Here is a 23,370-nt window from a genome sequence, read left to right as displayed (position 1 = left end):
TTCTGTGATATAATGGACTGCAGAGAGGCATTTCCCAGAGTATTTTCAGTGTTTGCAATTCTACTAGGTGATGCAGAAGAGAGGAAGTTTAGAATTCAGGTGCTGGATAGCAAGAAAATGAGGAAGTGTCTTTCAGGTCTTCTGCTACAATTTGTTGTTTAGGAAATAACACTGTAAATTGCTTTTTTCTTGTGAAAACCTCATGCACTCTGGGGTACTGTGTATTTTTTCCTGCTATCAGTGACAAGTCTCAGTATGACTATACATCCAAGTATCAGTTTTGCACCTTTGGTTCTTTTTAAAATTCGTTAGGAAGTACAAACAGGCAAACTGGACAACTGTTGGAATTATTTTATAAAAATAGCATGTTGTTTTGTATGTGTGACTTTGTTCAATAATGGTTAGCTGCCTGAATGCACGAAGTCCAATGAAAAGAGGTCCTAAAAAAGTTGTTACTACACAGTAGCATGAAAGGCATCGTAAGTTGGCCTCATCACCATTTCAAAGGCATGACTTTATTCAGAAGAAGAATGGGATTATGGATTGTGCCTGTCTCATGAGAATGGTTTCTAAAATAGGATGCAATTGTTGTATTGTCAAACCTTAAAAAGCCCCCAGAAAAGGGAGTTTGGGTGAGTTCAGAGTTCAGAGAAGTTAGCCTGTACATGTCAGAGAATAAAGACTCACTCAAAAATTTCCAGTTCCTCCCACTACAGGAGGGGGACTTATCTTATTTTTGTTCATTAGAGAACTGCAGCTCAGATAAGGCACTATATCTTGGCCTTGCATAACTACTCTTTTGGATTGAAAAAATAATACTGTCTTTTGAAAATGTTGCCTTTGAGTCTGTTTCTAGCATCCTCGTCTAAGACTCAGCTGAAAACTGCATCTGCCTCAGTTTGACTGTATTTTTTTAATTGTAACACCCCCAAAAGAATGCTCAAGTATATACAACTGCAGTGGAGTCTGTGAGGTTAATTAGAAGTTAGTTGGTGCCACTGTGAACAAAATCTGGTCCTCACTATATATATTCTATTGCAAAAATAGGATTAATGCAAAACTTTTTAGAACAAAAATAAAATAAAATAAACCACAGTGGGAATAAGCCAGCTGTAGGATGGGCTTGGAAAATGAAGATGTGAGATGACCTTTTATTAAAGAGGGGACAGGGAGGGTAGTAGCCATTGAAAGACAAAAATACATGGTCTTACCAGCCACCTGGCAGCTTCCSAGGCTCAGTGATATATCATCCAGTGCCACAAGTCCACAGTCCCAGAAGCTCTTACACCAGCTCACAAAGACAACCTGCAATACAGGAAGGAAGTTTCAGGTATCCCTAGCAAAAGCTGGTACAGTTAACAGTCTGAAATTTTAGATTTTCTGAATGCACTAATAATTTTGACATCTACAGTACAGAAGTGATCGATTAACTTTGTTTTTTGCATGTAGTAATTTTGCCAGTGACTGAAATTTTAAATCCAGTGGGTTTTAGATGTTTTTATTCAATAAAAAGTGTTTTCACATTTTTTTAGGTAAATGATTTATCTCTGTATATAGTTATTTTATTAGAGGAATAGGTACTTTTTAGAATATGAGAAAGAAAGTATGACTCACTACAGTTGTTGGGGGTTTTTTCCCCCAAAACCAAAACTGACCAGCTCAAATGTCCTCAGCTGCCCTATCGTTACAACCTCCTTTGGAATTTTGTCCCTGGGAAAATAAATCTGAAAGAGTAATGCAGAGGGATGGGCAACAGAAATGGCCGAGGCAAACTGCAAACAAAGAACAATGGCAATGAGATGAAACCGCTGCATACAATGGGATTCTTCACAAATGCCATAAGGCCTTGATATCACAGAGCCGGAGGCTGGAAATGCACAGCATCATTCACAGGGCTCATCTGGGTACTGTGAAGATTAAGAACAGATGTCTTGTCCAAGATGTCTTATTTGACCAGTCATTAATTATGCCATGGAAAATACAAGTCACTCAAGATTTGAAACATATAGTCMATAAAGTGAAATAAAATGCAACAAAACCACTGAAACTGTAAGAGTCCCAGCTGCCCTTCCCCCAAGGTTGACACAGATCTGTTTGGATTAGACAAGAAATAATAAGGTTAATTTTGTGAAAATATTTCTGGCAATTTTATTTGCCTAACTACTGCAAACCATCTGTATGACCATTGGGGTTATGACAACAGTCTGGGAAGAGTTTTTCAAAACAATTCCTTTGTGATGAGGTCTGAGTTAGTAGCTGGAGACAGATAAATGTTACTTGTAATGGTTTAATGCTCTGGAACAACTGTAAACTCCTCAGTTACACATCTGAGGTTCAGTGTTGATTGATAAGTTTCATGCTGGTACAAAAAGGTTGTTGAAAGTACTATATCCTTTATTTACTATGTCCTCTTTAACAGGGTCAGTAACACCTTCAGTATTGTCGTTATACAGGATTTTGCTAGATTGCTTTGCTATGGAGTATTTATTTATCCATCTGCTTGTGAAATAGCCTGAGAGGTAACTACACTTAAACATCTGAAAAATGTATGGATTTTGCTTCCTGGCACAAAGCAATTTTCAAAACCATTTTATATTCAGCACTGCTAATCCTGGTAAAATGGATTATCTATTTTGCAAACTGTTACAGGTATAGACCTGAGAAGTGCACCAGCACAGCACGCACAACAGTTCAGTGTGTAGTAGCCTAATACAGGCATTGGATTTTTTTCTGTAGAGCTGCCTTCTTAGCCTTAAGATTTGACAGGGCAAAATTTTTTTCCTAATTTGTAAGATCATTCTCAAGAAACAGGCACAATCTATTAAAAATTAAAAAATGGTAGCATGTCTTGGAATAAATAATACAATAAATACTGACGTTGTGTAGACGTCATTCACCAGACTCTTTAGCTGTTAATAAATGCATTCTGGTGAACATTTGTAATAAACTAAAGATATATTATAGTCTCAAACCCAAGAATCTTCAGAAAACCACACATAAAAGGGTGAAGTCAGTTCTCGTTTGTGAAACAACATTTCCACACAGTGGGCCTAATCGTGTTCTAAGTGATGTTTTCCCATTGACATCATTGGGAACAAGATCGAGTTCTTTATTCTTAAATTGCAATAATCTGTTCCATACAAGGTATGTAATTACCCATTGGACCCTGCAGAAAGCACTCCATTTTAAAAGCATTGCAACAATAACTGTTGGTCTGTCAAAGGCCTAATTGAACTAGTGCTCTTCATATAAAAGATTGAACTGTTTCAGTTACACTTCTAAACTTGTTCAGTTTTGTCATTTGTACCTTTAACATCACTAATTCTTTACTTGCTTTTTGTGGTATTGAATGACATGCTGCCATGAGCAGACTTCATAATTGAACAGGGTTGCGGGGGAAGCATGTTAGTTTGTGCCTGGGAATGTGGAATTTCTAATATTAGCTCTAGCATAATCTACTGAAGTTGTCTAATGTCCTCCTGGCTAGTTTTGTTGTTACAGTCTTGATTTGTTTTCAAGCAATGGGGTAGAGGATATTTTTCTTCACAAGTCAAATGTGTTCACTCCTCCTTTGTCCCAAATACCTTTGGCCATTCAAGAGTATTTGAACTTTATCTACCAAAATTGTATCAGTTTGGTGTTTACTCAGCCACTCATTCGCACCCCAGGTTAGATCTCTGAATCCTTTCTACACTCTGCATAGGCCTGGTGTTTCACTGTGACTTACATTTGCTCTTGTTTTGAATTAAAATATTTCCTAAGCTGATTCTTCCAAAAGAAATCTTTATGAATTTATCTCATGCCTTGGAAGAGAGAATAGAGAAATCTTTGTGCTCAACTCACACTTTCTTTATAAAACATGACAGATGAACAATATACTAATTGGTTCAAACTAGATAACAACTCTTCATAAGTTTGTATGCTTTCTTGGAGGCTAGATTAAAAATGTTATCAAATGCAGGCAGTCATTGCCAGTGTTACCGAAAAATAAAACATATTTTCCTCTTCTGTCTCTTCCTATTCCAGTAAGAGGAGATGGCCAGGGCATTTGTCCCTTCCAAATAATTGCCTCAAGTTCTGGAAGCTTATTTGTTTATTTTCCAGTGCTTAACCAATGTTATTGACCTACAGCCTCAAAATTATCAATGATCAGTTCTTTTTATTTATTTTCGTTTATAAGGAATAATGCCAAATGAGAACAATTAGTAGAGCAAGCAGGGTTTCACTTCTCCTATGATATTTTGTTGAGTTTTGGCTCAGATACTGAGTTAGAYACAAAGGATTTCTTGTCCTTATCACTCCACATCTCTACAAGTAGAAATGAGTTGAATGTATGCATATGAGGAGAATACTTGTTTTCGGAGAAGAAGAAAGAATAGGACATGGGTTAGGTCTCTCAATCAAGAGGTACAAAGAAGAAGGGACTAATGGAGAAGCTTGTAAAAGTAGTCTTGAAGGAGCTGGACTGAGAACAGGAGAAAAGGAGAAAAGGAAAAAAGATGCCCCCAGATTCTTACAGGTCCTGTGTGTTTTCCTTCATACTTGTTTATCCCAGAAGGGATAGCTGTTGCTCATTTAGAGAGCAAGATCAGACAAACTAGAGAAAAACTGGGACAGTGGCCAAGTCTGGTGACTGGAAAGCAAGCTATGCCTTTGCAGCAAATTAATTTACCTGGTTCTGTCCTGCTATATATTCCTATGTTTAAACTACATACTGTATATCAGTAGATACATAAAACTCACTCTGTAATGTAGACACATCTTTAGATCCCATTTTTTAAAGCCAAGAGAAAGGCAGTTATAGTGGAGTCTGGGTTGGGTTTCTGTGAAGAGCAACAGTTGTAACTTCAAATACCGTGACACAAAACTCAGTATTATGAAATCCAAGCAGAATTCATTTGAGCACCAGAAGCAAAAGTGTGACATGACACAAAGAAGCCGTCAAGGCGTTTTAACCAAACAGTGAGCCTGACTCTTCAGTCAGGGACACTAGCACACAGCTGTGTAAGCGTATAAGCCATGCAGCGCTCTCTGGCACAGTGAATCAGAGAACCGTTCGGATTGTCCCGGGGCTGTTTGACACAAACATCATCAGTTCAGCCCAAATTACTTTCAGCTAGTTTAATTAAACTAGATTTTTAAATGGCTTGTTTTCATTTGACTTACACAGGAAGCAATTTATCAAATAACTGAAATAAACTATTAAGCCAAAATTTGAATGTCTGCAACCTTCTGTATCATTTTAAACAAATTGATTTAAAAGGGCACTTGCCGTGCAAGTTTAATTTCCTTGCTCTATAAATACTGTGAGCTGCTACGGGTGAAACAATAGATCATGAAAGTTTCTACATACATAATCGGATAACACTGGTACAAAGTTAGTGACATTTAAACAAATATTTTTGAAAATCTCTCTTGTTCAAGGACAAATAGGTTGCAGAAATAAACAATGAAAGATAACCATAAAATTGACAGAACAAGTTAAGGCCACAGGCTGTTAATGCTGCATCTATATTCAATGGATTGCACTGTCTAGTAGCAAATACTGTCTGCACAGTAAAGCTTATAGGCCAGTGATAACTTCTGTGGTCCCCTAAAATCCTGCTAGATTTCCATTATTCTCTTACTATGGCTCTATTTTCTTTTCACTGAAACTGGTTTGTTGGCTTTTTGTAACAGGGAAAGGTTTTTGCCTTTAGACTGGAGTCTTTTCAGACCATCTGGCATAGTAATATCACAATATTAAGTACTCAAAATAAAAACTGAGCAAAATAATGAAAAGTCAGTTAAATAATACAGTTACCAAAGGGAGGCATGTAATAGTAGTGCAACAGTAGTGGTAGAGCAACATATCCCTTTGCTTAGCTACTGTGAAGGTGCAGGCCACAACGATAACACTTTCTAACCTGAATAATTTTTACATTAATTTCCAATATATTGTTTTCATAACTGTATATCAAATATCACAGACCCTAGGGCACACATTTTGCAAACACTACTGTTACTATTTACAAACCCTAATGTTGTTATTTTAAACGGGCATCCTCAGAATGACACTTCCAGTGACTGCTCTTTAAGATGCTTTGTGTTTTATAGGTGGGAGAAGGAAGGACAGAAGGTGCTTACTATAAAACTGCAAGTAATTCTGGCATCTTTAAGCTGCGTATCTTACCATGCAAAGACAGAGCAAGAATCATGTCAGAACCTTACCAAAATGCTCCTTTACTTGCCACAAGTGAGGGTTTTCCAGGAGAGGAGGAATGAGTACGAGGACGCCTGTCCTCCTGCACTTCATACCTGAGCAAAGGACTGTCCTTTACAGACCAGTGACTTGGCCGTGGTGATCTACGACTTTATGATATCCAACACTGGAATCATCATTACCTAGGACTTAGGTGAACAAGCAGGAGACTCAATAACAAAAAGAAATGCTGACATAATTTAATAGAGATTTTAAAAGTCTACTGTTTTGCTGAGCATCATCACAGTGACATTATATGACAGCAAAGGTCCCACTAACTTCATATCAAGTCCTGGGGGGGGGGGGGCAGAATATGATAAGAGACGTTTAGGGAAAACAGTACAAGGAAAAAATTAACCATAATGTATTTTTCCCCTGAAATATAATGTTCATTTTGCAGAGATCTGGTTTAAGACCTTGCTGAATTGGAGGTCACACCTGTACCACTGCACTTACTGGTCACTGCAATTCATGCACTCCATGGATTTGCCTAATCCCTTTTTAAGTGCATGTGTACTCTTGGCCTGCACAGCATCCTGTGGCAAAGGATTTCAATGTTTAGTCATTCAGAAAAGGTCCTTCCTTGTTTGTTTTAGAACAACTAAACACTGAAGTGCAACACTCACTCACTCGATTTCGCTTTCTCACAACTGCAAGAAAAACTCGTTATGGAAGCGGGGTGAAAAACAAACAGATGAACTCAACGAAAGAGAAAGAAAAAAAAACTGTCAGAGAGAAAGAAAAGTAGATTAACAAAATGAAAACCCTCAAAATGCTGCCACAACTACCCTGAGGGAAATAGGGTGGAATGTTATGAGGCCAAATGCCCTTTTGTGGATTTGTTTTTTAACTCTTTGGGAGGTACTCAGATGCTACAGTGTTGGGTAACATTATAAAAACTTCCATGAATGGATAAACATGAGCTCTTTGCTTTTGAAAACTGGTGAGAGGTTCTGAATGGCGACTCAAATCTAGCTGAAGTGAGCAGAGCTGATGTGTGTAAAGCAAACCGCACCCAAACTTTCCATTCAATACAGGGATTTGGACTTTGTTCTGCAGCTTTATAAAAGAAAGACCTTTCCATGGTTGTGCAAATGCGCACGTGCGTGTGTGCGCGCGCGCACACACACACACACACACACAATTAAAATGCAAATTCATGCTCATTGGTGCATATGAGCATCTCCAGGTTACTCATGGCATAAGTGAATTTGGCTTCCAGCTAGGCTTGATCCCTTTCTGCCATGTATTTACCTGGTAAATCAATTTCAGTGCGTTCAGCAGGATCAAAAGAATCTTTATATTTCAGAGTCTGGTTTTTATGCTGCTGTTAAACAGGTTTATACAACAAAGCATGAACGGTTTCATTTATTTTAATAAATGCTAGGAAATTCTTTCTGTTTTCTTAATTCTCACATTTCCCTGGGCACTACAAAGTAGGAAAACAACACTTTTTATGTATAGGTAAGTACCATAGGTACTTACATTAATTAAAAGACAGGGTGACTCAAGAACAAAGTGAGAAATCATGTTTTTGAATTTCCAACTGTTAGCATTATGTAGCATATGTATTTGCAGTATGTGAATATATTTACACACACATATATAAACATTTATGAGTTGCTCAGTTGGATCTTACCCACATAACCTTTTCACATGATATTTCCAAAGTGTTATATTAAAGCATGCTTGCCAGCTTCAAGTTTCCTGCTCACAGAACTCAAGCCAACAATTTGCGCCAGACTCCAGTTAGTTAATTCAAAAAGAACTTATGAAAAAACATTACACAATCCAAGAAACCAAAATCTGAGCCTTCCTATTGGCCTGATGCAAAAAAAAGATTATCAAAAACAAAACATATCAGAAAGATTTCAAAATTTATTTTTTTAAGTCTTGGGAGTAACATGCAAAGTGGGAAGACAGAAGATGCATGAAATCAGGAATTTTAGAACAATCATTTTCCGGCTGAAAAAGCTTCATGACCTTTCCAGCTCTCTGGCCCAGGAAGCATAACGACTGCATCTCTGACTCTGCTGGCCATTAAGGAACAGCCAAGAGACTGTTTACTGTTTCCACAGACACTGAGCCAATCTACAAGTCACACCCAGTAACCAAGAACTCGAGCAGCCAAACTACTGTGCATGCTTACCGCCTCTTATCATTTAGGTCTAGACATGATGCATCTCAGAAAGCAACCCTTATGTCTGTATTAAAAGAAAGGTAGTAGCACTATCTAATTTGAAGAACACCTCACTCTATTAAAAGACCAAATTTTCACTTGCTTGTAACACTACCAAGATGCAATGATTTCAGCTCAGACTTTCCACGCTGGGTGCTTGCTTCAAGCTTGTTTTGGAACTTTTAAGCCAAAATGGTTCCATCATTTCCAAGAACAAGACTAGGGAAAAAAGCATTATTTTGCCCCTATTTTAAAAAATCCTTTGAAAAGCTTGGGCACTTCTAGACTTTGGAATAGGGGCATGAAATGTGTCAGGATTCGGTCACTGTGCCAGAATTGTGCTTTCTGGCAAGTCATTTGTCTTTGAAAAACTACATTTTGTAAGAACTGGGACAGGGCGGACAAAGAGACTGGGACATGGCAGGATTCAAGGGAAAAACTGAGACTGGCCAGAGCTGAGGAGCCAGGAGTAAAATGGGGAATATGAGTGGGGAGCTGCTGCCTACAGGCAGCATGGAAAAGACAGAGACATATCAGTGAGAAGCTAAGGGTTGCAAGGACAGGTCAGAGGAGACAGGGCAAGAGAGGTCAAGCTTCAGCGAGCAGATAAAGGTCTGTTTCTCTACACCATGCACCTCCACCACTGTCCTACACTGAAGATGGGCAGTGATTACTCCTTGTCAGCTATTTTATTAGGTCATCGGCAGAGATCTTCATTTGTTTAAGACGCGAGTCCTCCAGATGTCTAACATAAGTGCCTGTATGATGCTACTACCCAGTGTTCTTCCATTTGCTTCAGCTGGCTTGGAAAAAAAGAAACAAACAATATTATGCATAAAATGATTTTTTAAAGTATTAATGAGAATGCATGAGAATGCAAGAATTAGGTTCACTGTGCAACTTAATTCAAGCCTCCTGGTGAATACTACAAACAGACAGTCTTTAATTACACTGATTTTTCACCCTTGCCTTATAGCAAGCAGAGACAGATTTTAATTCTGGCATCACCTGTCTTTTGCATACTGCCTTCTTAGCCCTAAAAATATTATTTTGACACAGTTTTCTACATTAATGTTTGCTAGAGGCAAACTTTACTATTGTCTTCTGTATACTATTTGCATTCACTAAATACTTTATAAACTGATTGTGTATATACATACACAGCTATCACGAAAACCATAAACAGTCGATCCATTATAAATGTTTGAGACATTCCAGTCTGCACATGATTTATTATGTACCAATAGCATTTACTACATATTCAAGGTTACAGCTTAATCCCTATTCTTAACCTAGTTTAACCTTCCAGTCACAGAAAAAAAGACATACCAGTCAGAAGATAATAGGCCAAAATCAAGGTTAMGGGAGAATTTTTTCCCCCAAACTACACAGTTAATGGGATAAGTGGTGTCTGAATTATGATATGCTGAATACAGGATTTATCTAAAATTCAATAATCTCACTTTTTGCGATATTTGAGAAATGCCTCCACAACAGAAATATAAGAAATAAATTTTATATTAATTAGAGCATCTTTGATGAGCTTTATTACTCCCTATCAAAGGGTGGTTCCAAAAGTTAATAACTTCTGATTACATAATTCTGTAGTGGAGCATGTCTGGCCTAGCAGACATCAAAGATTTGCCAGAGACCTACAGCTTATTTATTTTTTCTTTTCTAAAAATGCATCTGGTCTTTTCCTTCGCAAAGATGGCCTCTAAAAGTTGTTGCACATTTTGAAATTTGCTTTGTCAGGAGAGAGTACTTCCCCATCACAAGACCTAAAGAACAGGACGAAAGTTTTTGAGCATTGCCACAGGCCAAAGAACCCTCCTTCCGCAGAGCACTGTGTTTCTTTCCTCCTGCAGACATTAGGGACCAAAAGAAGAGAGGATATTCCCTCAGTTTCTTTCTTCTCTTCTCGCCCCATCTGCTACTGCCTACAGACAGACTGGTAACTACAGGCATGAAAGCTGCAATTCAAGAAAAGCTTTCCATCCCAGTCAATCTTTTTACAAGTTTTTTAGATATACTAATTTCTAGGAAAACATAAAAATTGTTCTTCATCAATTCATACTGGGGAAGATTTTCCTTGTAAATGTCAGATAGTAAAAAAAATGCAGAACGCCGCCTCCAAGGCTATAAACCATTTGTTAGCAGTCATGTTCAGCTGTCATCACTGCTCAYACAGTGTATTAAGCTACACAAGGAACTGAAGGTTTTTTAGAAGCTATAAAGAAATAAGCAAACAAGAGATGGCAAAGTATAAGCTTGCTTTTTTAATAAATATTTTTTCTGATTTAAATAGAAGAGGAAAATACATTTCTGCAGATATTTTGGGATGACACTGTGAGAGACTTTTCTATCACTCGTTTGCTGGACAGTAATAGAATTCATATGTTGTTTCTTTCTATCTCAGCTGAAAGGGCATTTGAAACTCAGCAAGTTCTATGTATAAAAATCGCATCCACTTTTTAAACATATCAGATATCTGAGAGAACCAGTTATCCAACTGTTAGGCTTGAAATTTTCAGTGTAAATCTCCTTTTTAGCACATTTAGACAACTGTTTTGTGAACGTTTCCTTTAGAGTGTATTTGCTTCCAGACAAAACATTTTTTTCAAGAGAAATTAAACTAAATAACTACTGCCATCTTTAAATTACTTTATAGTGGGGTAAAAATGCTTAAGATGTTTGTCTATAATTCAGAAATAGCTTCATTCAAAGAGTTACTTGCACAAGCTTTCATTCATACATGCACAGTACTATCACACTGAAGAAAAAAAGCTGGATTTATCTCAGTGTCCTCAGGTAGTGATCCAACATTCAATTAGCTGCATCTGGTCCTCCTCAGATGACTTACAGATTGTGAAAAACCATTACAGAAATCAGGATAACTGCAGGAGTAGCTCCTATGCTAATTTGTGAGTCATCTGAGAAAAATCAGTCTTTGTTAAAAGAACGGAGACAAGGAATAGTAGCAATCAGAGGACTTACTCAAGAGGTAATGTGAAACATTATGTTATTAATCTTATTAACTTGCTGAAATAACAAAGTGTCCTCTCCAACCAGACATTGCAAATACTTCAAGCCCATTGCTCTAAATTACACTGACTTATGGTTTCATATTTTAACGTAGTGGTTTAGTTTAGGAAACTAGGATTAGCTTCCCAGTTTGACCAGAACGTAACCAGTTCTGAATTTTTGGGTTAGTTAAAACTTGTAATTCAGTAGGGTAATTGGAAATCTCATAGGAAACATAACAAAAAATGTGTATGGACATAGAGCCCAAGGCCAAGGCACAACCGCCTCCCGTTGTAAGTCATCAGCTGAAATCTGTATGAACACCACAACTACGCTCCAGGACACCAGGGCACTGCCCGCTGCCCTGGTCCCAGTATGGTCCCTTCCTGCTGGGGCTCACTGAGAGCCAGATGGCGAAGACCTCCAGCCAGACCAACCCACGGCTCTGCTTGGGCACCTTTAATTCATTCTGCAGGTATGGCTCTCTCAGGATGAACGCCTTGGTAACATAGTTCTCAGGGAGGAAAAGGCAAGGGAAAGCCCYGTCCATGCCTTTGCAGAAAGAAACAAACGTGAAGAGTTGGCTCTTACCTTGCATGGCATAGGCTTTTTGAACGAGATTTCAGCTTGAGTCCAAACTCCCTTTGGAGAGTCCAAGACAGACCAGATTTTCTCTTGAACTACATGATTCTCCTCAAAGATATAAACAGCAAGAGTGCCACTCATTTTGAAAAACCCATATAAGGCATAATAAAAACGCAGGCAGTACTGCAAGTTTCCTGGCAGAGTAGGGCCATACAGCCGTCCAATATACCCAGGCAGTGATGTAAACTTTGTGTTCGCCAGCAAGTAATAACCTGTAAGACAGTGCAGTTACTGAGTATTTCTAATATGCAATTTGCAAAGCTGATTTGCTATTAAAGCAGCTTCTGTTATTGCAGCAGACTATGGTAGTAAAGACAATTTCTACTGGCAGGAAACAGATTATCACACTCTGTTTGAAAGGAAATAAGAATTTTTCTAAAAACATCCCTGCTGTTTTAAACTACACTGGCACATGGCTAAGTTATTAGAAGTGAGCATTTTTCAAATTTACATTGAAAAATGTTCTCCTTTGCAGCCTGCTGGCTTCACTGGAAACCTGACTTTCTTTCTAGGGTATCACTCCCAGAGCAAAGAATGAATGATGAGACACACAGCACATGCAGATTAATAACCATGAATATTCTACAAATAGGGATGTGTGAGAAGCACTACATCGGTGTGAAAGACATTTTCAGAACACATTAGCATGCTGTTCAAGTAGCAGTATGCTGTTTCACTATACAACACTTCAAAGTTTTCCCTCAAAAATGCAACTGTCCTAAGCCTGGAAGAGCTAAGAGTCCAGCATTCCTCCATATTAAAAGCAATGCATTAAACTACTAGTATATTTTCTTGCATGCTTTTGTGGGATCACATCTGCAGTGACTACAACTCAGTATAGCCCAGTGCAGTTGCTGTGATTTACAGCCCTGGGTGACCGCAGGAAGGACGCGCCTGCCGTGGCCTTCGGGCACGTTACGGGATGCCACAGGTGACCTCCCCATCATGGACAAGGCCAGGCACGGCCAGACTCCCAGACAGGACAGAGCGGTGTGCACTGATTTTTCATGGAGAGGAGCTGCAGTGAGGCAACCTAACCTATGTGCCAAAGACATTATTTAACAGAGTGAAGAACAGGTTAAACTTGATATCCGGTTTGACTCTTCTGATGAAAAGGAGTTTTGATTTACCAAACCCTGTAGTGTGATCTCCTGCTCTATACACATTACGCTTTACTTTCACTCTGCTCCATCCCGGGCCATCCTTGTGATCCTGGTAAAATTTACACAGATCTTCTTCAAAATTGCAGCTTGCCTCAGCAGGATTGAAAGAAATTCCTAAAAGATATATGCATATGTTCTGTTAGAAAAAGCACAGGATAATAGGCATAGGTATTTGAAGAATAAGTATGCCAAAGTATATTCTCTTTCATCTTTTTTTGCCCATGTTTAACAGCAGTGTGTATTACAGCAGACCAACATACACATGGATACATGGTACAAAGTCATGCTGATATCAAAATATCAGTTTTCTATCACAAGTGGATCTTATTTTCTTCTATTTTTGCCAGAGGGAGAAAAAAAATCCTCCTTCATAGTCCCTGTAAAAATAAATAAGCTGCATACATTAAAAGAAGATTCCTCCTTCAGGACATAATGCAGAAAGACATTCTGACATTTTTCATCCTGCTCCTTTCTTCAAAAGATATTTGGATAAAATGACTGTGAGTGTGAGAGTGTGTGTGTGTGTGTGTGTGTGCGCGCGCAGGCTTGTCATATTTAGTCACATTTAATTTTCAATTTAATTTCCAAGGGTATAACTTTCTAACATAAATATTTAATATTTTTTTAATTGCACTTTTCTCAAAAGCCTTTTGTAGTGATGTACAATGTGCATGCATATACATGTGGTACGTATGTAAGTCAAATAGCATTTGATTCCTGTGCTACTTCGTGGCCACTGACCTCTGGAGCTATGCATCACTCATCTTAGCACTGCATGTCACCACACAGAAGAAAACYGTACCATATATAGCGATGTTTATTAAAAGCTAAACTAATCCTCCCTAGCCCAGCTGATGGCTCTCTCGTTGAACTACTATGTGGAATACATAGATCAGAATTTGCTTTAGTCTGAAAACATTCCCCTTGTGAAAGTGCTTTTAAGCCAAACATTCCTACTCCTTTAAAAGCCGCATCAATCATGTGTACCAGTTGCCAAGGGAAAGGGGGGGATGCGACCCAGGTTGTTCACATGATTTTCAGCTGCGTCAGAAGTCAGGGCTCTCTACACCAGTGCACATGACCCACGCAGGGCTAACACTGCTGCGCAGAGGCTAACAGGGACTTCCCTGGCAAGGGCAGGAAAACATGCAGTTAACTTCAGGAGAAGCAAAATTTTGGCTTTGGAGAGATGCCTGGTCTCTTCACATAAGCCAAATGGAAGCAGCTGCCCTTGTGTCTTTCTCTGCCTTCAGAGAAAGAGATGGCAGCCCTGGACCTCCAGCTCTGCTCTCCTAGGCTCAAGAAAACACAGTCAGAGCACTACCTGACCCATGCAGCATCACACCCATCTTTTGAGTCATCCTTTGATGAGCAAGTTTAATACTCTGCTACATTTTCCCTCCCTTGGGCTAACATCCAGACCTTTGTTGACCACAACTTCTAGAAAAAATGAAAAAAACATAGTGCTGTAATATACAACAAAAGACTGTGGTCTTTTGCAGAAGAAGTCTTCAGAACAGCTGAGAAACCACCTACGGCCCAATGCAAGGAGAATGAACATCTGTCACTCTTGGACATCTCTACTTAAAACAGTTGAGGATGGAAATAGAAGATAAGTCTGAAGAATTAACCAGCAGCTAAACACAGTTCAACAAAATATCAAGCAAATGATTGGCATTCATTTCTCAAACAGAAAAAAAAAAAACCTTCAAAACCAGAGTTAGTAGGCAAAGTTCTAGCCAAATTTATTGATTTAACTTATCAGAGTGGATCTGAATTTGAGCCTTGATATTGAGACTAGTGTGGGGTTGGGGCAGAAAATACTATAAAATAGCCCATAGCTCAAGATGGATAAGCCACCTGAGAATTAAGAGGGAAAACAGATATGAGCACACAGCTCCAGTCCATGGCACACTGCAAACATAACCCAGGATTTTTTTCACAAAACTAAGCTAATTGTTGCAAAACTAAGCAAAACCAGAACAGGCATTGAGAAGTTAATCAAACAAAAGTAGACTTACTAAACCAAGATTAGTGGATTAGTAATATACCTGGAATCTGCCTCCTGTTGATATTTGAACTGTGCAAATAAAGCTAGCAGATACTCCATGCCAATGAAAAAGTGCAAAAATCTCTTTCTCCTTGATCACTTGAAAGCATTGGCAGAAAAATCCAGTTTTGTGACCAGAAAGAATGAATGGGCTTGATCGAAAATCACTAATCTGCTTTTGACTTTTTGTTTATCACTAACACTAAAATCCAAGCAACTAGTACATAGCCAGTCCAGAGAATGCATTCACAAAAGACTAAGTCTGGTGTGCCTCTACWCCAGAGGTGATGGGGATCCAGCTGTATTCTGCTGCTGTGAAAACCTAATAAATTGCTGGCAGACGCTCCACTCTCTGAGGTAAATAATACCACCTGGAATGGTGAGGATAGGAAGGCTCCTGTTCCCTACTTTGGTGCTGAAGAACATCTCAGCACATGTAGTATGAAAGAAGGTATCTCCTAGATTGGCAATAATTAAAAGGCTGGGAAAATTTGCTTCCTCATACGCTCACACCTGGAGAAATCTCTCTCTCTTTCTGAGACAGTCCTGCAAGTGGTGATTTGTTTAAATATCAGAGAGATGCAACTGCAGCATTCAACCCAATGTTGCAGTTGCAGGTCCCTGARGCAAGGTCATTGGAGAAGAAGCATTAAGGACTGGTTTCTGGGTCAGCTGATCAAATAAATAGCATTAGTGTTATCTGTCTTATAACACCGTTTTGTTCCTAGGAGGAAGAGGATCTCAATAGCACTGGTCAGTTGAGAAGGCAGTATTTGCATGTCACTACAAAATATTACAGGTATTAAAATATGCAGTTCAAAGAGGCAAAGTATAGGGGAAAAAATGAATGTAAATAGCAATAAGAACTCATACCTGTCTGATTGCTGCAGTAAACTGGAGAGAAAGCAATGTCATCAAGGGCAACATAACCTCCTTTGGCACTGTTGAAAGCAACTTCAAATATCACCTGGAAATGATAATCATTTGTTATTCATCTACCATATAGCCAATAACATATGAAGTACATCTTTGTACTACTGAGTTCTGACCAGACAGCCCAGGCAGACTCCAGGGCAGCTCAGAGAGTACTGCAGGCATTGGGATGAATTGAATTATATCACTGACTAGTGATACAAATCACGGTCAGACCCTGGGGTCACATCTTTGTCCACTCAAACCTTAGGAAGAATCACGGGGAACACAGCTCTTCTACTACTTTAGGAGCCATCAGTATTAAAGGTGCAGTAAGATTACTATCATGAGACCATGCAAAGCCAGTACTTAGGGTTATTACTCTGCACTGACTATAACTTCAAAGTTGCCTGATTACTACTGTGTCTAGTATCTATCTGAACCAAGAGCTAAAAAAAAACCCATATGTAATACTCCACATGAACTGTCATTATCATATTAAGTTTTCTCTGAAGATAATATCTTCAGACACTGAAACCCATGCCTTGGCATCAGCTGGCAGGGAAGATTTTCTTTAAAAAGTTATAGTTAAGATAAAAAACAGAAAAGTTATTATTCTGTTTTGTTTACCACAAAACCAAACAATGTTTGTAGTCAGCCTTTCTCAAGAGATATTCCCAAGGTAAGTGGAAGACAGTCCATAATTCTTCAGGAAGTGTGTTAAAACTTATCTTAAGTATCAAAGCTCTGAGTTACAGGAAAACCTTGAGAAAAGGCCTGAATCACAAGGCAACCCCAGGGACAAAACAAGGATATAAAGACAAATGCTTCCAGAGTGAGAGCCCATTCAGTGAAGCAATGCCTGTGATGTCTCGCCTACAGATGAGAGACAAATTATGAGAGCTGCAAAAGAATCCCAACGCTTTTTTTAGCAGGACGAAAAAAAGAGAAAGACCCTTTTGAAGCTCAGCTGAAGTAAGTATAATTTTTTCTCTTATTTCTGTCCAATGGTCTCTAAAAATAACAATTATGGTATTAATAGCTGGATTACATGAAAAATCATGGGGCAGAACAAAGGCACAGAAGGAGGCCTACAGAAAGAACTGAATAAGGCAAGTCTTCAGATCTACTTTCTTCACATGGCATTCCTGATGGATTTTTTTTTCTTCCATGAATCTGTCTAATCACTTTTTGACTCATCAAAATAATGGTATTCATAATATGCTGCAGCAGTGAGTTCCACGGTTTAGTTATGCTATCTATGAAAAAATCTTCCTTCAGTTTATTTTAAACCTATTACCTGATCATTAAGAATTTGGGACAGCAATGGAAATTATGAGAAAGAGTAAATAGTTAAAAATTCTCCATCCCATTCATGACTTCTATGAACCTCTGCCATATTCTCCTTCATTTTCTTTACAGGTTGAAGTGTCTTCATTTATGTAACTTCTCTGTAGTTCTGATTATCCTCATCTCTCTCTTTTAGTTCTAGGATATCCTTTTTTAAATGAAAGGATTGGAGTTGTACACTCAACTGAAGACATGGGTATCCTGTGTATTTATTCAGTGGCATGGCATCTTCTATTTTGCTGTTTATTCCTTCACAAATAATTTCTAATATTCCAGATGGTTTTATGAAAGCCACTAAGAACTGAGATGATATTCTCACAAAATTAACTACAAGTGCTTATTAACTAATTTACAGCTATAGCACTAGGACTGTTTTTCCTTTTGCATGCTAGTTCATACTTATAGAACATTTAATTCATTTACCATTCAGTATTATGAGATCTTTCTGCAATTCTTTGTGGTTCTTTTTGTTTTTATTCTCTTTACTATTTTGAATAGTATCATCAGCAAACTCTGTCACCTCCCTACTTAAAATATATTGAAGGTAATTTAAAAACTCATAGGTAGATAAGCAGGAGAAACAAGAGCTTTGCATGCAGTCACAGAGCTGTGACATTGCTGGGATAATGGAGACATGGTGGAACACCTTGCACAACCGAGCGCTGCAATGGACGGATACAGGATCTTCAGGAGAGGCTGGCATGGGAGACGAGGAGAGGGGCTGCCCTCTGTGTGGAAGAGCAGCTTGGGTGTGTGGGGCTCTGGGTCTGGGTAAAAGTTTGTAAGGCCGGCTCAGAGGAGACACCACTAAGCATGGCATTGCGGTGGGCAAGTCTGACAGACTGCTGCCAAAGAGGGTGAGGAAGGGGATGAAGCTTTCTTTGGCCAACTCAAGGAAGTCTCTGTGCCACAGGCACCTATTCTCAYTGGGGACTTTAACCTCCCTGACATCAGCTGGAAGGGCAACAGGGTGAGATGCAAGCAATCCAGGAGGTTTCTGGAGGGTATCATGGACAACTTCTTGATAATCAGGTACTGGGTGGGGCAACCAGGGGTGACGCACAGCTGGTGATGCACAGCTGGATCTGATATTCACTAACATGGAAGAACTGGTTGGGGATGTGGTAATCAGTGGCAGCCTTGGCTGTAGCAACCATAAAATAGTGGAGGTCAAGGTCCTGAAGGGAGTGAGGGAAGCAGTAGAGTGGCAGAGCTCAGACCCTTAACCTTAGGAGAGCAGCTTTTCACTTATACAGGGAGCTGGCAGGTGGGATCCCATCAGAGGCAACTCCAAGGGCCAAAGTGTCCAGAAGATCTGGTAGGTCTTTAAGGAGAGCATCCACCAAGCATAAAAACTGTCCCAATATTTGGCAAAACAAGGAGACATATCAGGAGGCCAGCTTCCTAATCAAGGAAGCCATGGCACAGCTCTAATGCAAAAAGCAGCAAACAGGAGGGGGAAACAAGAAGAAGCTACAAAGCAGAAAATGAGAAACACTGCCTGGGCATGTAGGTGTGGTGTCAGGAAAGTCAAAGTGCAGCTGGAGTCAAGACTTGCAAGGGACTTCAGGAAGAGCTTCCACGGCTACATTAGAGGTAAAAGACTGAACAAGGAAAATACGTGCCCATTGCTGGATGGGGTGGGTGATTTAGTGATAGTGATCAGAGATAATGCTGAGGTGCTTGCTGCCTTCTCTGTCATCACCAGCAAGGGCTGCCAAGACTCTGTGCTTAGTGACAGGGCTCAGGGAGGAGAGAAGCCACCAGCCAGGGTGAGAATCAAGTCAGGGATTGCTCGCAAGTGAGGGCGCTGAGGGAGCTGTGGATGTCCTTGCAAGGTCACTATACACCAGCTTTGACAGGCTGTGGAGATCAGGGGAGGTCAACTGGAGAAAGGCTAACCTTGCACACATCTGCAAAACAGGGAAAAAAATCAATCTGAGGAACTGCAGGCTGGTCAGCATCACTTTTGGTCCCCGGGAAAATTATGGAGTGAGTCCTCTTGGAGCAAATTTTTGGGCACATGAGGGTGAAGGTGGTGATCAGGAACAGTCTGCATGGATTTACCAAGAGTAAACCATGCCTGACCAACCTGACTGTTTTCTGTGACAACGTCCAGATTTGCAAATGAAAGGAAAGCAGTAGTTGTCATTTACCTCCAATCTAGCAGGGCTTTCAATGCCATCTCCTACAATATTCTTGAATACAAGTTGTGACATTACAGTCTGTGTGAAAGGACAAGTAGATGGGTAAAAAACTGGTTGGATGGTCAGGCTCAGAGGTCTGTGGTTAATGGGTTGTACTCTACCATAAGGGCAGTAACAAGTGTGGTACCACAAGGGCTATTCCCCAAATAAACCTCTGTCTTAGGTTTTTGGGTGTTTATTTTTATTGATAATATCAACCAGTTTGCCTGATACGGAAATCATACTCAATCTGCAACCCTCTTGCACTCTCTATTCCTGTCATACTTAGGCAATTATACATAATTGTATATCACAACTAATAACTTGGCAATTTTATATGAGTTCCTTCAACATTCTTCTGTGAATAACATCTGGTGTTGATGATTTGTTACTATTCTTTTTACCCACTCTCCCACTGACATATCAATTTAAGATAGTTCCTTTAATTTCACTCCAGTAAAAAAAGCTCTAGTGTGGGAATTCTTCTCATGTCCTTCACAGAGCACACAGATGCAAAGGACTCATTTAGCTTTTCTGCTGTCATTCAGTATTTGCGCACTTCTATTACACCTTAATTAGACCCCCAGATTCTTAGACATCCTTTCTAATTCTGATGTGTTGCTAAAGGCTTTGTAATTAATTTTATTTCTTTAAAATATTATTCCTGCTCTTTCTTTACAGCCTGCAAGAGCTTACCATCTTTTCTATTCTTCTCATWTGGATACAACTTCTGCTTTTAGAATAACACCTTATTCATATCATAGCTTGCTTCACTTCCCTGTTTAACCATTCTAGCTTTTTCTTTTTCTTTTTTTTTCTTTTAAAGTCTTTTCAGATTGTTGTTACACATTTATTTCTAGCTTCAGATATGGTGTCTTTAAATGATTTCCATGATATCACCAAACTCTACACCTTGCTAGCTACTCCTGCTCTTCTCTTCCTATAGTTCCTGTAGTATAATTTGCTGTCAGATCTCAGCTCCTTTCCTACATGATCTGAAGTCTGTCTCAATGGATGACACATAAGTTGCAGCACATGCCTTATTCCAGTTTGTCTACCTACTTACCCTAATGTCCTGCATCACTCTAGGAATGTACAGAGGTGCCTCCAATACATAATCAATACTAAATCCAGCTCATCTCTCCTTCCTGGTGAAGAGTTTCCTGCTGGTAGAGTAACTGGGTTCATTTGATGGGTTCTATTCGTTAATAGATTTATTTGGTCACTGCCATTTCAGAGTGGGCTGAGAGAACCCTGACATTATTTAGCGGGAGCTAAAAGGTCTCGCACTAGTGGGACTCCACAACCTCCCACGGTGGCCTGTTCAAGTACTTCACCACTTGACCCCATCTTTGCTGAAAACCAAGCACTGGTATGAAAAGTGATTTCTCCTTGGCCTTTATGCAATGGCAAAGGAAGCAACCAATCACCAGTATCTTTATAACAATCTTTCAGATACTGGAAGGCTACTGCTGTGCTCCCCACTTGGTGTGGGAAAGCACTGATGTATGATGCAACCTGGAGGGCGTAACTGAGCTGTACAGGAATGATTGTTTTACCTCCATTGGGTATGGTGCATTGAAGTCAACTTCTGCTAAAGTCCAGTCTGCACTCAATGCACTTTCTGTTTTCCAGATCTCTTCATAAAAGCCACTCATATCTCTCAAGTAAACAGTAAAAACAATGTTACTCTCCTTCTTAAGTTGATAATAAAAAGATAAGCAGCCAGACATCGGGGCTGTTGTCTTTGGTGAGATTAGCTGGGCCACTTCCTGAAAATGTTTGACGTAAACGGAGTCCACATACATGTAGTGACCTAAAAGTATAAAAGAAACTTGGTATAAGGACACCATTTAAAGGACAACATTTAAAAGAAGTATCCACAGATGGCCAGGAACTAGTGTATCTCTACAACTTGGACAGCAATGGTTGGTTCCTAGAAAATTTTAGTAATTCTAAGCAACCTTTTTTTTTCTCCTTTCTCCCTATGGACAACCTACAGCTGTTTGGCTAAGACACCACAGGCAAAACAGTCAGTCTCAGCTCTTTCTCAAATCTTTATTTTAAAACTTTATAATAAAGAAAGTAATAAGCTCTCTGAATTTTTTTGGAGCCATTCATAAACGCAAAAATGCATTACAACTGAGTAAAATCCCTCCCTCACAACAGCTTAGTTTAGTATTTAATCTTTATCTTAGTGCTAACCTCCTCTGAAGTAAACTAAGTAAATGAACAAGACTCTAAGCCATGTGTTTCCTCATCTGTTTTAGTCTGCATTTCATTTAATATACCAAATGACTTGGCAGGTAATCTTTATTCTGTACATTTCACTGCACGTGTAATTCTGCTTCGTCTGTCTAGGATTTGATTTCTAAATGTCTTATCTTTACTGAATACTTTCTGTAAAAACTTTTTTTAAAAAAAGGCTTTGGGGAGTTGTTCATAAATGGCAAAATGCATTACAATTGAGTAAATTCCCTGCCCTCCAACAGTCAATACTACCTGCAGGATTTTCAAATGGTATAGATTCTCAGACTTATGCTGATTTGGGGAGAACTACCTTGATTTAAACAAGACATATGCATGTGCACAGTATGCTGTGCATCTATAGTTTCTTCCTCTTTTACACTCCCAGAAACACGGACTACACCATCAAACAATATCAGTTGATCAAATGAAAAATGTTGCTTCACAAACAGAAAACTTACTATAGGATGAAATTCTGAATTCACAGGCTACTTCAGCATTGACATTGCAGACTGTGTATTTAGGCTGGTACCTGCTTGTACTTGCATCCACACCCCTACAGCCCATTAATTAGCTAATACTGTTTTCAAACCTGGAGATTTCACTTCTTTTTTCATTCAAGCAGAACAAGAGAAAAGGGCTTGCCCAGCAGTAGGTYTCCTGCAGCCTGCCCATGGTCACAAGACTGTTGAAACTTCAGCGGTACTTGCCTCAGAAGTCAACGCTTCATTCTTCCTCTGCAGTTCTACTACATTTCACAGCTTAATTACAGCCTCCCTGACAAAGAGTTGAAGGGCTTCATAACACACTTCTTGCAGAAAGAAGGCTCTTCTGTGAATTTTGGTTTCTTGGGATCTTCTCGGTCCATGGTCAGCAGAGAGGATTTGGCATGAAATAGAAACAGTCTGGCCACCAGGAAACAGCTCCCTCCCAGTTGGCAGCTTTTGCTATCGCATACAGTACTTTTTAATATATAGATCCGTTCTCAGCCATTGAAGTTGTGGTGAGTTAAACCTCCATCAAACTTTTTAAAAATTTTTAAAAGTGACTCATGGGAGGAGAAAGGCTCCTACTCCTCCCAAAGACTTGCAGCTGAAGAACAGGTTTAGTGCCCTCCAGGATGAGGAGGAGATGGGCATGGCTGCCAGGGAAGTACCTGGGACAACAGACCCTGTGCCCTGCCGGAACGCCCGGAAGAAGCGGCGGGTGATTGTTGGGGGGGACTCCCTGCTGCAGGGGACGGAGGCATCTATCTGCCGACCTGACCTCTTGTCTAGAGAGGTTTGTGGCCTGCCTGGGGCTCGTGTGAGAGATGTCATGCAAAGACTGCCAAGGCTTGTCCATGCTTCGGACTATTACCCACTGCTGCTCTT

The 23,370-nt window shown here is 39.5% G+C and overlaps 1 protein-coding gene across 1 annotated transcript in view; it reads right to left on the bottom strand.

Moving 5' to 3' along the window:
- LOC112965237 (MAM domain-containing protein 2-like) overlaps nt 1-21,566 on the bottom strand; it is a gene marked incomplete at its 5' end in the record, with an annotated part of 31,153 nt that extends 9,587 nt beyond the window's left edge. Inside the window, 5 exons of the mRNA XM_026064052.1 lie at nt 1,212-1,305; nt 12,036-12,301; nt 13,220-13,366; nt 16,176-16,269; nt 21,310-21,566. Of these exons, the coding sequence (XP_025919837.1) occupies nt 1,212-1,305; nt 12,036-12,301; nt 13,220-13,366; nt 16,176-16,269; nt 21,310-21,566 (858 nt within the window). The remainder of the gene's footprint in view (nt 1-1,211; nt 1,306-12,035; nt 12,302-13,219; nt 13,367-16,175; nt 16,270-21,309) is intronic.
- Nucleotides 21,567-23,370: the final 1,804 nt, after the last annotated feature.

Source organism: Apteryx rowi, unplaced genomic scaffold (assembly GCF_003343035.1).
Source record: "Apteryx rowi isolate R43461 unplaced genomic scaffold, aptRow1 scaffold_207, whole genome shotgun sequence".
NCBI lineage: Eukaryota > Metazoa > Chordata > Aves > Apterygiformes > Apterygidae > Apteryx > Apteryx rowi.
This window is presented reverse-complemented; position numbering and strand designations above follow the sequence as displayed.